Genomic DNA, 13,490 nt, shown 5'->3' on the forward strand with positions numbered 1-13,490 from the left:
CTAAGTAAGTCTTCCCCAGCAATTCAGCTGTCAGTCGAATGGCCTCTCCCCTGACTGGTCTGCTACAAAGGATTCAAGTGACCTCCCTCCTCCATAAATCACACCCCCTTTGATCTCTAAGACACAAATCTCATGGCTCCCTTCTGTTTGGGTCTCCTTCCCAGGGGCTTCTTTCCTTTCATCCCAAGCTTGTGTGAGATTAATTTTCCTAAAGAACCACTTGGACTATGTCTCTCTCAGCCCCGAAGCCCCCAGAAGTTCTCACCATCTGACCCCACACTCCCATCTGAATTTTCCATTGGTCCCTACCTTCTTAAGGATTCTAGCCACAGCAGATATTTCACTTTCTTCTAATCATGCTTTATGATTTTCTGCCCCTGAATCTTTGCTTATGTCCCCCCTCGCCCCCCACCCCAGCCTTGTCTCTACCCTCTGAAATTCTTCCTCTTTTAGGGCTCATGTCAAATTTCTCCCAGGTGCTCCAGCCCTGGAGTACACTCTACCGCTGATAATGTCATAGTCTGGTGGGTTATGATCATCCCCTTTCAGCCAATGTCCTCCCAGCCCTTCTTAAAGCTAGCTCTCCTGGCCAGGCCTTCCCTAGCCTAAGGACTGCACTGCCCCTCTGTTGGGACAGGATGTGAGAGCCAGCTTGGCTGGAGTGACACCAGCTGCTGTCCATCCTGGAGCCGAGAGGCCAGGAGGCCCCATTTTCATGTCTTTCCTCATCACTCCTTCCTCTCCACCTCCAGGTACTGCCTGGCACACCCTCTGGACAGCTGCTGAGTGAAAGGCACAGGGGGCCTCGCAACCTGGATTGTTGGAATTTAGGACCTGGACTGGGGTCCTGGCCAAGGCCAGAGCTTTCCGGAGAGACTGCAGTCTCACACCCAAGCAGGCTCATTTCTGAATCTCCCTTCTCCATAGCTGGAAGGCAGGTGGCCCAAGGCTCTGTGCCACCTCCCCCTCTCTGTCTCCCAGGACTTAGGCCACACCCCGACAGCACCAGGACTGGTAGCAAATGACTCTATTCTCCTCTCACTGTTGGGCGGCTCTTTGGCTCCTTGGAGAGCTGGTAAGAAATTCCAGTCCAGGCTCATAGGAGGAATCCCTATGATTCAGACCACTAAGTGTTGATGACTAAGGCTCTGTATTGAGTTCTGGGACTGATGCCCTGAAATATAGCAACTCATAACGGCTACCACTGACGGAGCGCCTACTGAACTGTGTGCTACATGTAATTTTCCTACCTAACCCTCAGAGGAGGTGAGTACCATCATAATGAGTGAGGACACTGAATGCTGGAGAGGCCTGAGTTAGGGTGCTCGAGGTCACAGGACCCAGAAATAGTAGGACCAGGAGGCAAACCCCATCCTCTGTCTCCAAAGCCTGAGCTCTCAATTACCACCCACATGCCCTACATCATAATCCATAATCGAGGGCCATTTGCCAGCCTCAGCCTGTGCATCTGGGATGCTCTGAGGATGTCTTTTTGTCTCTGCCATCACAACGTCTAACATGAGCTGTATTGCAGTGATCAATCAGCTGTCTCACACCCATCTCCCACCCCTGCCCAGTGCCAAGTGGCAGCCTTTGCAGATACCAGGCATTCAGAGACGTGCATTAGATAAAGTATCTTTACACTGCCAGCATCTCCATGAGGCCCTCCAGGTCTCATCCACCCTGGGAGGTCTCTCTTTGTTCAACTCCCATCATTCCTGGCTTGTAAAGTGCCCCAGCCTGAGGCGGGTTGCAAGAATAAGACTGGAAAGGACTGGCTACAGACAAAGGGCGGAAGTTCTTTCCCTAAGAGCTATTCCACCCCTTTCTGTTAACCACTGCCCTGTCGTCACTCCTCCTATTCTAGTAGGAAGTCCTCCTGTTGTCTGAACTCTGATGTCTCACTAAATCATATTCCACCTTCCCTGTGGGGCAGCTAACAAGCGGCTCTCATACTCTCTGGGTGGGGATGGTGGTGACAGTGACCAGCACTGATGCCATGTTTATGCCTATCTGCCAGGCACTGTTTTAAAGCACTTTAGATATTATCTCACTGAATCCTCACAACAACCCTATAAGGTGGGTGCTACATTTCAGATTCTACTTTTCAGATGAAGAAACAGCGGGAGTAACCTGTCACAAGTGATAGAGCTGGGATGCAAACCCAGGTAGTCTAGGGCCCAGAATCCATGCTCTTAACCAGTATGTTCAGAGGCCAAAAGACCATCCCAAACCCACTCAGCAAAAAGGAAGTAGCAAGGGCCCGGCCAGTGTGGCTCAGTGGTGGAGCGTCGCCTTGTGAACCAGGAGGTAAGAGGTTCAGTTCCCGGTCAGGGCACATGCCAGTAGGGGGTGTGCAGGAGGCAGCCAATCAATGATTCTCTCTGATCATTGATGTTTTTACCTCTCCCTCCCTCTCCCTTCCTCTCTGAAATCAATAAAGAAATATTAAAAAAAAGAAAAAGGAAGGAAGAGGGAACCACGAGCCTCACATAAGTTCAGGCCCTGAAGATGGAGAAAGCCAGAGCCCGGCACCTGGATCTTGATGACGGCTGGGAGCCAGGTCCTCAGAAAGTGCGAACGCTCAGCAAACTTCTGCCGAACCAGGAAGCCACGGAGGCGGGCCTGGAGCTGAACAACAAAGCCGACGTTGGCCTTCCAGAGCTGCTGGCGGTCATGGGCAGCAGTGACCTTGGTGACGGCTGACTGTGGAGGCAGGAGAGGGAGCCGGTGGGTGGGAGCCTCTCTCGCAGCGGGTCCCTCATCCATGGCCCCCTCCCTTGCAAGGGCCCTGCCAACCTGGATCTCCTCCCGGGTCAGGTGGGAGGTGTTGAGGCAGCAGCCACGGGGTCGCTCCCAGGTCCCCTGGAAGGTCTGCAGGTGGAAGTAGTAGGCGGTGCCATCCTTCATGTCATGTTGAACCCAGAAGGCTGTGTCCCCTAAGCAGAAGCCAAGTAAGCAGAGAAGGGTCGGGGGAGGCAAGAGGTGGCTAAGGCAGGCTGAGAATGGGGGGTCAGGCTAGAGCCATTACCTGGGCGCCTCTTCTTTGCCATGGCACCTTCCAGAACTCGCTGGTAGCCGTCAGCACAGTCAGGAACTACCCCGCGGAGGGCCACATTGGGGTTCCTCAACACCCGCTCTGTCTGGTCTGCTTTGCCCTCCTTGATGGCCTGATTGATGGCGGCCACACCAAGAGCCACTGGCAGGGGCATCAGAAAGGAGTGGTCAGTCCTTCCCTGAGTCCTTCCCACCGGCCCTGTCCTGTCCACCGGTAAGGGATTCGGAGAAGGACACAAAAACACCCCGTGTGATGGAGACAGGGACTATCCCAGGATGGATGCAGACAAGGAAAGCAGCAGTTTGCAGCTGTGCTTAAAGAAAAGACCGAAGTCAGGAAGGCTTCCTGGAGAGGCAGCGTGGGGTTGGCTGGTAAAAGACAGTCAGCTGATACAGAAGGTCAAGGCCAGGACATGGGCACAGAACCCCAGGACAGTTTCTCAGGAAGAAAATGAAGTCCAAGAGGTGGAGGTGGTTGATACAGCACCTGCCTTCCAGTCACTCACAGACAGATGGACAAGGGACTCCGAACACTGAGAACTAACACGTTTGTGTCTGTTTGCACTGATCCTGCCTCCTTTTCCTCAAAACCAAGACTTCTCTACACTCAAGACTAAACGTTCTCTAGCCAGAGCCGATTGGTACAATAGCCAATAGCGCACATTTTTGGCCCCCACCTGATTTCTCATGCTCACATCGTGGGGGAAAGTGCCCACATAGGAGGAGGCAGTGGGGAGACAATGCGCTCTCAACCCCTGAGGCTGTCCTGCCCAGTGACTGCTGGGAAATCCATCCTATGGTCCAAGCAGCAACCCTTCTGTTCCAATTCCAGCCCACTTCCCCAAAGAGGTTGGGAGGGAGATAGAGGTGACTGGGGAGGCCCTGCTTATCTGGGCTCCTGCCGAGCCCACAGCTGCTTCCCTCCCCTCCACCCTGCTGCCCCTGCCCGGCCCATTTACTCCTCTGAGCCGTGTTTGTGTCCTGGTTGGCTCTGGCCACTTCCTGGCGGATCTCTTCCAGCCACAGCACAGCTCCAGGATCTCTTGTTCCCTGGAAAATTGAGAGACAGAAGAGCCCAGGTGGTCTCCCTGGTTCCCAGGTTCAGCCGCCCAGGGGAACCCAACTGCAGGCTGACATTGGGAGCCACGGGGACAGGAGTCTCCACTCCTCTCCTCCGGCCTGTGCTCTCTGGGACTGCTGCCCTCAGGTTTCTTCCTACCTGTTTTCAGGCTTGCCCATCATCTCAGATTGGCCACAGCATCCCCAGAACTCCCTTACACTTACCTCAGTATCCACCACCCTGTCAATAGCTCACTTCCCTGCCTTTGTGCCTGAGCCATGTCCCAAGAGAGCCAACACTGGAGACTCCACCTGCCTGCCCTACTCCCCATTTCCCTACTTCATACCTTCGTAGGCCCATCTGATCCCGACTTTTACCTTCTCCTTCTCAACCTTCTCTACCATACAAAGTAGTAGAAAGGTTACATGTGCCACACACATTCTTCAATTCATTTTATTTTTACCCCCATTCCAGGAGGTACATAGGACCAGGGCATGTAGTATTTTACAGATGAATGAGACCCAATGCACAAAATTCATGCAAGGGGCTTGGCCCTCACAGCCCCAGCTTTGTCCGGAAGGTCGTTTGGTCTAATTAGCATATTAGCTCTTTATTATATAGGAGAATAAGTGGAGCTCAGAGACATTAGAGATTTGCTAGAGGTCACATGGTCACTAATGTCAGAGCAGGACATGTCTAACCCAGTTCTCTGGCTCCCAGGCCTGTGCTCTTCCCATGCACAAGGCCCCACTGCCCTGTGCTGGCAACCAGAGCACTGCCAGTGCCCTGGCCAAGGGGCCATCTTTTCCTTTGGCCAGCTCGCACCCTTCCTACCCCCCTCCCCAGAAGGGACTGTCCATCAAGTTGGGGCTCTCCAATGAGGCATACTGGCCACAGTCCTACCCACAAGGGATGTTCTTCCTGCTCTGATGACCAACCAGACAGCCCAAACCTCACCTGGGCCTTCTGCCTTTTGGCTGCCACGAGGAGGAGATGGTACCGAGGGGCAACAGGGAGGCTGACATCTTCCAGGCCAGCTGAGGGAAGCAGCAGGGCGGATAAGGTCTTCTCAGGGCTGTCCTGGTTCAGAGCCTCATTGATGAGACTGACCGCGAGGACCTCTGGGAAAGAGATCTAGGTGGGCAGAGGGCCCAGACTGATGGCTAAGAGACAGGGCTCCGCACGGCGGGCCATCCTCCCCCAGCCCCAGACTCCACGTACGATCGGTCTCTTCCTGGACCTGGGCGTTGACCTGGCTCACAGTGGCCTGCAAGTCGTTCCAGCTCAAGAAGGTCCCATTCACTCCACGCTCCTGTCGCAGCTTTACCAGAGCATCAAAGTAACTGGCAGCAGGGTGAGCAACAAGGGCATCATCAGCCAGAAATCAGGGGAAACTCCTGAACGACTCCCCTCACCCGGCCTCCAGCATATCAGTCTCTTGGTTCTCTTCTCTCTTCACCGGCTGTTTTTTCTAAGCCTCCCCTGCTGGCCCCTCCGTGACCTCTAAACACTGGAGTATCCCCAGGCTCAGCCTCTTGCCCTCCTTTCTCCCTCAGAGGTCTCTTCTCATCTCATGGCTTGAAACACCAGCGTCTAATAACTCCCCAGAGCACACCTCAAGCCCATGCATAAATCCCAGCTGCCCCCTTGGCATGTCCATGTGAATGCCCGATAAGCACCTCAAATCCCACAGCTCACACCTGACCTCCTGATCCCCCTGCTCAACTTGTGTATCCCACAGTCCTTCCCATCTCAGAAAATATTCGCTTCAACCTCACAGGCCAAAAATCTGGGAGTCATCTGAATCCACCTTCTCTCACATCCCATACCCACTACATAAGCAGTTCAACTTTCAATATGTCTATCAAATCTGATTCCTTTTCACCACGTCCACTGCTACTGCCCTAGGCCAACCCTCCGCCGCCTCTGCCTGGATTATTCCAACAGATGTCTAACAGGTCTCCCGGCTTCTCCCCTTCTAACCTGTAGTCCATTCAAATCACCTCCCTCCTCGCTCAAAACCCTCCTCTGGCTTCCTTCCTCACTGAAGTAAAAGTCACAGCTAGTTGTCTGGCCTCTGCTACTTTTTATTTGTTATTTTTATTTATTTTTTATTTTTTAAAATATATTTTTATTGATTTCAGAGAGGAAGGGAGAGGGAGAAAGAGACAGAAACATCAATGATGAGAGATGATCATTGATTGCCTGCCTCCTAGGGATCGAGCTCATAACCGGGCATGTGCCCTGACTGGGAATCAAACTGTGACCTCCTGGTTCATAGGTTGATGCTCAACCACTGAGCCACTTCTACTGAGCTGGCCTCTGCGACTCCCTCTCCCACCATTCTCCTGTGCTCACTCTCCTCTGCAGGTGGCTTCCTGGTGTGCTCTGGACACACCAAGGGCACCTCTCGGGCCTGTGCCCCGACAGTCTCACTCATGCCCTGTAGGTCCCTCTCAAAATGACCCCCTTACCAAAGAGGCCTCCCAGAATCACACTCTGTGAAACAGACAAACCGCCCCTCCCACATCCCCACCTCTACCCCTAGTGTCCTGTTTTATTTTCACCACCGCTCTTCTCTTCCAATCGTCTGACGTGTTTGTTTTTCGTCTGTCTCCCCCTACTAACATGTAAATGTGAGGAGAGCAAATCTTCGTTTCCCAGCATGTAGAACAGTATGTGGCACAGGAGTAGGTACTCACATCTTTGCGATGCAAGAGTGACTAAGTGGAGGGAGGGGGAATGACTGTGCCCCACCGACTCCTAGGAAGGGTAGGCCTTCATGCAGGCTAGTCCCCAATAGAACTTGGCGTCTTGGCTGCATGCCCTCCATTCCCTCCCTCTCAACACGGGGCTGACCCCTTCTCACCGCTGAGCATTCTCGCCTTCTACCTCAGCCAGGCCCGTGGCGGGGCTCGCCAGGCTGCTCCAGAAGCCGCTGGCATCCCTGGCCTCTAGGGCCTGGTTAATCAGGACCACAGCTGAGAGCATCTCCACAGCCACGAAGAGCTCCTCCTGGCCGAGCTCCTACAAGAGGGGGAGGGCGGGCCGGTGAAGGTCGGGGGCCTACCTGCCATCCTGCCCCCCAAACTCTGCCATATCCCAGTCTCTATCCCCACACCCCATTCACTAACAATCATACTTAATGTTTGAGAATGCTGACTATGTGCTCAATGTATAAGTATTTCACACGTATTATCATTTAATTTTCATAACAAGCCAGGAGGTAGGTATCATTAATATCCCCATTTCACGGATGAGCCCATAATCAAGTAACGTAAGTTAACCCAGCTGCCTGATTCCAGAGCCCACACTCAACTGGCCAGCTCCACCAGCTCCTTCCGGGTCCCTTCTACACATGAAGCACTGCACTGAGACCCGGGCACACAGACAGGAAGCCACGGTGGGCACCTCCACCCTGCACCTCACACCCCAAAGGCCCTGGCCCCACTTCCCTGCCCAGGCCTCCTCCTTTTTATTTATTTTTTATTTTTTTAAAATATATTTTACTGATTTTTTACAGAGAGGAAGGGAGAGGGATAGAGAGTTAGAAACATCGATGAGCGAGAAACATCAATCAGCTGCCTTCTGCACGCCCCCTACTGGGGGTGTGCCCGCAGCCAGGTACATGCCCTTGACCGGAATCGAACCTGGGACCCTTGAGTCTGCAGGCCGATGCTCTATCCACTGAGCCAAACCGGTTAGGGCAGTCCTTCTCCTTTTTAAACATCTGTTTATGCTCTTCCCTGTCTGGAGCACCCCTCCTGTCCTCTACAAACAGAATATTGTGAATAATAATAATAATAATAATAATAGCTAACACTTACATGCCAGGCTCACTCCTAAGCACATATTAACTCATGAAATATGTCATTGTCCCCATTTACTATAGGAATTGAGAAACAGAGAAGGTAAATAACTTGCCCAAGGTCATGAGGCTGGAAGCAGCAGAGCTAAATGGAAGTCAGGCAGCCTGGCTTGAAAGTCCGCAACCTTAGTCACTATGCTTTCCCTTAGTCCTTATTTGATGCTTGGGCTATAGTCTCCTGTGCTGAGACTGTGCCCTCCCTGAGAGTCAAGCCTGGAGTCGATGCTCTATAAAAGCCTGCGGGGGCCCTGACTGGTTTGGCTCAGTGGATAGAGCGTCGGCCTGCAGACTGAAGGGTCCCGGGTTCGATTCCGGTCAAGGGCATGTACCTTGGTTGCGGGCACATCCCGAGTAGGGAGTGTGCAGGAAGCAGCTGATCAATGTTTCTCTCTCATCAATGTTTCTAACTCTCTATCCCTCTCCCTTCCTCTCTGTAAAAAAATCAATAAAATATATTTTTAAAAAAGATAATAAAATAAATAAAAATAAAATAAAAGCCTACGGGGGGGGTATGATTCTCTTCCTCTCTTCCAGGAAGCCTTCCTAGACTTACTAGCTCTGCTCGCTCCATTTCCCTGATTTGAAGTCCTATTCCACTTACATCATCTACTCTTCCCTCCCTGTGTCTCTGCCTAGACCAGCTGTGGGCAAACTATGGCCCTCGGGCCGGATCCGGCCCGTTTAAAATGAATAAAACTAAAAAAAAAAAAAAAAAAAAAGACCGTACCCTTTTATGTAATGATGTTTACTTTGAATTTATATTAGTTCACACAAACACTCCATCCATGCTTTTGTTCCAGCCTTCTGGTCCAGTTTAAGAACTCATTGTGGCCCTCGAGTCAAAAAGTTTGCCCACCCCTGGCCTAGACCCTCTAACAAACTGCGAAGAGCCTGTCACCCTAAGGAAGGGCCCTATCACCCTATTGTCAGAGCAGCTATACGGACTGGGGTGAAGTGGGACAGCAGAATTGCTAAAAGCACGGGCTGCCAGTACTTTCAGCTTAGCATTCATTCTGCACTGCCAGTTACACCCATATTGGGCCAGTTACTTAACCTCTGCATCTCAGTTTCCTCCTCTAAAATGGAAATAATACTTACCTTATAAGTTTCTTTGAAGGATTAAATGAGTATGTAAAACAGTTTTTGCTCAGTGTAACTATTATACTACACTCAGGGGGCAAGCCTGGTCACCCTCCTTCCTCCCCTAATCTCTAGTAGTCCCTAAGAGTAGCCTCAGAGGGTGCTCTGGGCTGACTTCCCGATCCCCCCAGCAGCAAAACCCCACGTTTCTGGGGCTTACCCCCTGCTGCTGCCGCTGGAGTACAGCCAGTTCCTGCTGGTACATAGCCGAGGCAAAGGCATACACAGGAGGCAGCTGGGCTTCAGGGCACATCAGCTCCTTCACAGTGTCAGCTGCCACCCCCTTCTGGATGGCTTTGTTGATCCTCCGCACAGCCTGGAGCACTGCAGGGGAGGAAGAAGAGAGCTGCACAGGCTGGCCATTCAGAGCCATTCCTACTCTCCTGGCCAATTAGGTTCTGCTGGGGATCTCTGAGGGGTAATGGCTTTGTAACTACTCTTAAGAACTGTTCTGCTAGGTTCAAAATGCGTTTCTAAAGGTTCAGGAGGAATGGGGGCTGGATCATTTTAAGAAGAGGCTCTGGAAGAAGCAATATGTCAGGACTAGAAGTTGAGTAGCTCAGCAGGTAACACGGAGTGGTTGTCATGGCAGAGGCGAGTCCTTTAGGTGGTGAGCATAAGACTGACAGGAGGCTACGAGCATAACGAAAATGAGGTTAGTCAAAGGGTTCCAGAGTGGATCAAATCTTGATGACAAAACAGAGGAATGAAAAACCAGCTCCAAGGTGGAGCCATCTGGGCTGTAAAGGGCAGAAGTAAGCAAAAAAAGGAGCCATGGTGCATCAAGGTAGTTTTAGCTTTGAAACACCAGGACTTATGGGCACTGGCATCAAGGAGCACACAAGCTACTGGGGAGAAATAAAAATACCCACAGCGCATTGCTGTCATTGCATCTGGGAGATCACTACATTTCAGAAAGCAAAGGAACTACAGCAAGTTGAAACTGTCAAAATAAAGGGGAAGTGCCTAGAAGGGAACTGCCTACTCTAGGAGGACAGCCGGGTGCAGTACTGTCATTATGTCTGAGGCCTTAATGAACTTATCTGTCGGGTCCCTCCCAGCAGCCAGGGATAGGGCACACGATGTGAGAGGAGACAGGAGTACGTTGCTAGGATGGAAAACCAGGCAGCAGTTTGCCCTGCGCTACACAGAAACCAGCAAAGGGTGAGATTCTCCTCCAAGAGCCTGTGATACATGCAGGCCAGACCTCCGCCTGGAGAGGACTTACTGGCTTGTTCCTGATCACCCTTCATGTTGGCAGCAGCCACACCAGCCTGAATCTCCTCCTTTTCCAGAAGCCCCACCAGGCCCAGCTCCTGGAAAAGGGAAGAGATGCAGTAGAAAGAGTCCTCCAGCCGAGACCGGTTTGGCTCAGTGGATAGAGCGTCGGCCTGTGGACTGAGGGGTCCCAGGTTCGATGCCAGTCAAGGGCATGTGCCTGGGTTGCGGGCACGTCCCCAGTGGGAGATGTGCGGGAGGCAGCTGATCGATGTTTCTAACTCTCTATCTCTCTCCCTTCCTCTCTGTAAAAAATCAATAAAATATATTTAAAAAAAAAAAAAAAAGAAAGAGTCCTCCAGGAGCCATGAATACGCTTTAGGAGCTGTCAGCATGAGCTCCCACATCCACCCAGTCACCCATCGTCAATGCCACCGCTCCCATTTAGGTAGACTAGCCCACCCGTCCCATTAACCCATCTCTAACCTCTGGCAATTCATGACCCAGCAAACATCTGAAGTAACAACACAGGTAACACAAATATAAATAGTGTCAGGGAGAAAGTCAACAGCATTGACAATGAGAGTACTAAATTGAGGTCCCAATTCAGCAATCAGGGAGCCCAACACTACCTACTGAACTGCCCCTAGGTCCCCCATCACTTGGAGATTATCAGAGAACAGAACCTGATCAGTCTAGTCCAGCGGTTCTCAACCTGTGGGTCGCGACCCCTTTGGCGGTCGAACGACCTGTTCACAGGGGTCGCCCAAGATCATCTGCATATTAGATATTTACATTATGATTCATAACAGTAGCAACATTACAGTTATGAAGTAGCAACGAAAATAATTTTATGGTTGGGTCACAACATGAGGAACTGTATTTAAAGGGCCAGAAGGTTGAGAACCACTGGTCTAGTCCATTAAGCTTTGGGGTGGCTTAACTGTTTAAACATGTAGTCAGCACTTACTGGATACAAAGAATTGACAGAGGTGACACCTAAGTATGAGGCCCTCCCCATCCTACAGTCAGACAGAGGAAGTAGCAGGTGATAGACGGAGCCTGACCTGTGCTTTCTGCTCTCTGTCTGAGCTCAGCTGGTCCAGGTACCAGTCTGCAAAATCTCTCCTCACTCCTCGCAGGGCCAGCACAGGGTCTTGAAGGGCCTCAAGTAAGGCCTCAGGGCTCTGCCGTTCCAGGGCATCATCAACAACTTCTAGGGCCCCATGGACTGAAAAGACAAGACTCCATAATGGACAGTGTGGGAAAGCCCTCTGCCACCATCCCCAGCCCAGCCCTAGAAGTCTGCCCTCTTCCTGCTGGCCCAGTTACCCCCACTCCTGCTCCCTGAGTTCCTGGGGCCCAACTAATCCAGCGCAAATTCTGCAGCTTGATCTGCACAGCTTTTCCCTTTTCCATGTCCCCACCCCAGACCTTGGGCCCACCCCTCCTGCCCTGATCTTCTCCTCCCCACCCATGCTCCACATCCCCTCCTTGAAGGACTCCATGGTCCTCTCTATGAATCTTCATTCCAACAGAAGCCCCCTTGACAGATACTGATAGCGGTGAAGTAGAGCACACACTGCCTTGACTTTGATCTTTCCCTGAGATAAGAGTTGGTCCCAGTGAGGCCATAGGGCCTTCTGGCCTGAGAACCATCCCCAAACCTCCCAGTGCAGGAGCTCACCCCGAGAGCGCTCCCCTACAGCCCTCCTGGCCTATCTCTCTTACCATTGACATGGTTGATGTTGCCCTGGATTTCCGCCTGAGTTAGGTAGCAGTCATAGATGTCCTGGCTTTCTCCATCATCCTGCAAATACTACATTGAAAGGGGAACCTGGGAAGGCCAATTCCATTTTCTCCTCCTCCTTCCTCCCTGTCTATACCTAGTTCTCCTTCTGGGGGCCTTCCCAAGGCCAAAAGTCAACCTGGTAGGGAGGAATCTGGGGAAATTGTGGGGTCCAACCCTCTGGCACTGACACAGTTAAGTCAAACCAACCTTTGGAACCCCCAGCCCAATCTCATTCAGTTCTACATTCCACAGAGTCTCTCAGCCCTCACTGAAGATCTATCTCCTCTCTCACCTCCTGAACCTCTTCTCCTATCTTATCTTCTGAATTCTCATTATTCTCCCAAGTTCCTTTCCTATTTCTCTAAAATAACTGACAAGTTAGTTTCTCTAAGCAACTTTGGAACCTAGAAACAGCACACACAGGAGTCCTGGTTTCACTCGGGCTTTCTAAGCCACCCAGCTTTTTAGCCCCTGCGTTCCAAGGTTCCTCCTTACGCAGATCCTGGCATTGGCAGCCTTCTCCATCTTGGCCTGGGCCAGCAGCTCCTGGTAGATGACTGCCAAAGGCTCTCGAAGATTCCCCAGCAGAGCACAGGGATTCTGCAAGGCAGCCAGGGTGTCCTCGACCACCCCTCGCTCCACTGCCTCATTGATAGCAAGAACAGCTGCATGGACTGGTAGGGGCATGGAAACAAGGTCAGGAGGCCAGAACACACCCAGCCCAGCTGCAAGCTACTCTGACATCATCCCTTTTCCATCCACAAGGGCCAGGCAAACCAGGATGAGGGATCCGGAATCCACCCGAGAGCTGTGAGGCTCAGAGTTCTCCCCTTCTCACTGAGCCTGTCCTTAGCAGAGCAGGGCCCAGTCCCTACCTGCAGCCTCATCCACTGAGAGCTCATTGGCCAGGATGCCCCCGATTTTGCTGAAGGCAGGCAGCTGAAGGCCGTATTTGGCAAGTTCAGAGGCCATGTTGCTGAGTTCCTCAGCTGCAATGATACCACAGAGTCCTTCATCAGGCCCGGAACCCCCAGGAGCCGGCCCGGAACCGTGGTGGTTGGGGCAGGAACTGGGCTTACCTGTGAATTTCACTTTCCCATATAGATCATGGATCTGAGGGGCCAATCCCAGCCGGAAGAGGAAGAGACTGGGGAAGAATGAAAGCATTGGAGCCTATTCATTTTGACAAGCCCATGACTATGGGCTTGCAGGGGACCTGGAGATGAAGACCACTCAACGTTTGCCCTCAAATCACCCCCAATCCACAGGAAGAGGTTGTTGCAAGTCAGCCCAAGGCAAGTGCTATAAAAGATTAACAAGATGCTGTGGAGATTTGGGGGTTGGGAAGGCTTCAC

General features: G+C 51.9%; 1 protein-coding gene across 1 annotated transcript in view; it reads right to left on the reverse strand.

Moving 5' to 3' along the window:
* The window catches only part of IQGAP3 (IQ motif containing GTPase activating protein 3), a 41,269-nt gene that overhangs the window by 17,444 nt on the left and 10,335 nt on the right, over positions 1-13,490 (reverse strand). Inside the window, exons 6-19 of the mRNA XM_070397670.1 lie at positions 13,215-13,282; positions 13,011-13,124; positions 12,631-12,809; positions 12,075-12,153; positions 11,411-11,574; positions 10,354-10,441; positions 9,286-9,449; positions 6,987-7,144; positions 5,339-5,460; positions 5,075-5,238; positions 4,017-4,107; positions 3,032-3,199; positions 2,800-2,939; positions 2,536-2,706 (exon numbers count right to left, since the gene is read on the reverse strand). Of these exons, the coding sequence (XP_070253771.1) occupies positions 2,536-2,706; positions 2,800-2,939; positions 3,032-3,199; positions 4,017-4,107; positions 5,075-5,238; positions 5,339-5,460; positions 6,987-7,144; positions 9,286-9,449; positions 10,354-10,441; positions 11,411-11,574; positions 12,075-12,153; positions 12,631-12,809; positions 13,011-13,124; positions 13,215-13,282 (1,870 nt within the window). The remainder of the gene's footprint in view (positions 1-2,535; positions 2,707-2,799; positions 2,940-3,031; positions 3,200-4,016; positions 4,108-5,074; positions 5,239-5,338; positions 5,461-6,986; positions 7,145-9,285; positions 9,450-10,353; positions 10,442-11,410; positions 11,575-12,074; positions 12,154-12,630; positions 12,810-13,010; positions 13,125-13,214; positions 13,283-13,490) is intronic.

The sequence above is a fragment of the Myotis yumanensis genome, unplaced genomic scaffold (genome assembly GCF_028538775.1).
Source record: "Myotis yumanensis isolate MYYU_CA2020_CCGP unplaced genomic scaffold, mMyoYum1.0.hap1 SCAF_17, whole genome shotgun sequence".
Taxonomy (NCBI): domain Eukaryota; kingdom Metazoa; phylum Chordata; class Mammalia; order Chiroptera; family Vespertilionidae; genus Myotis; species Myotis yumanensis.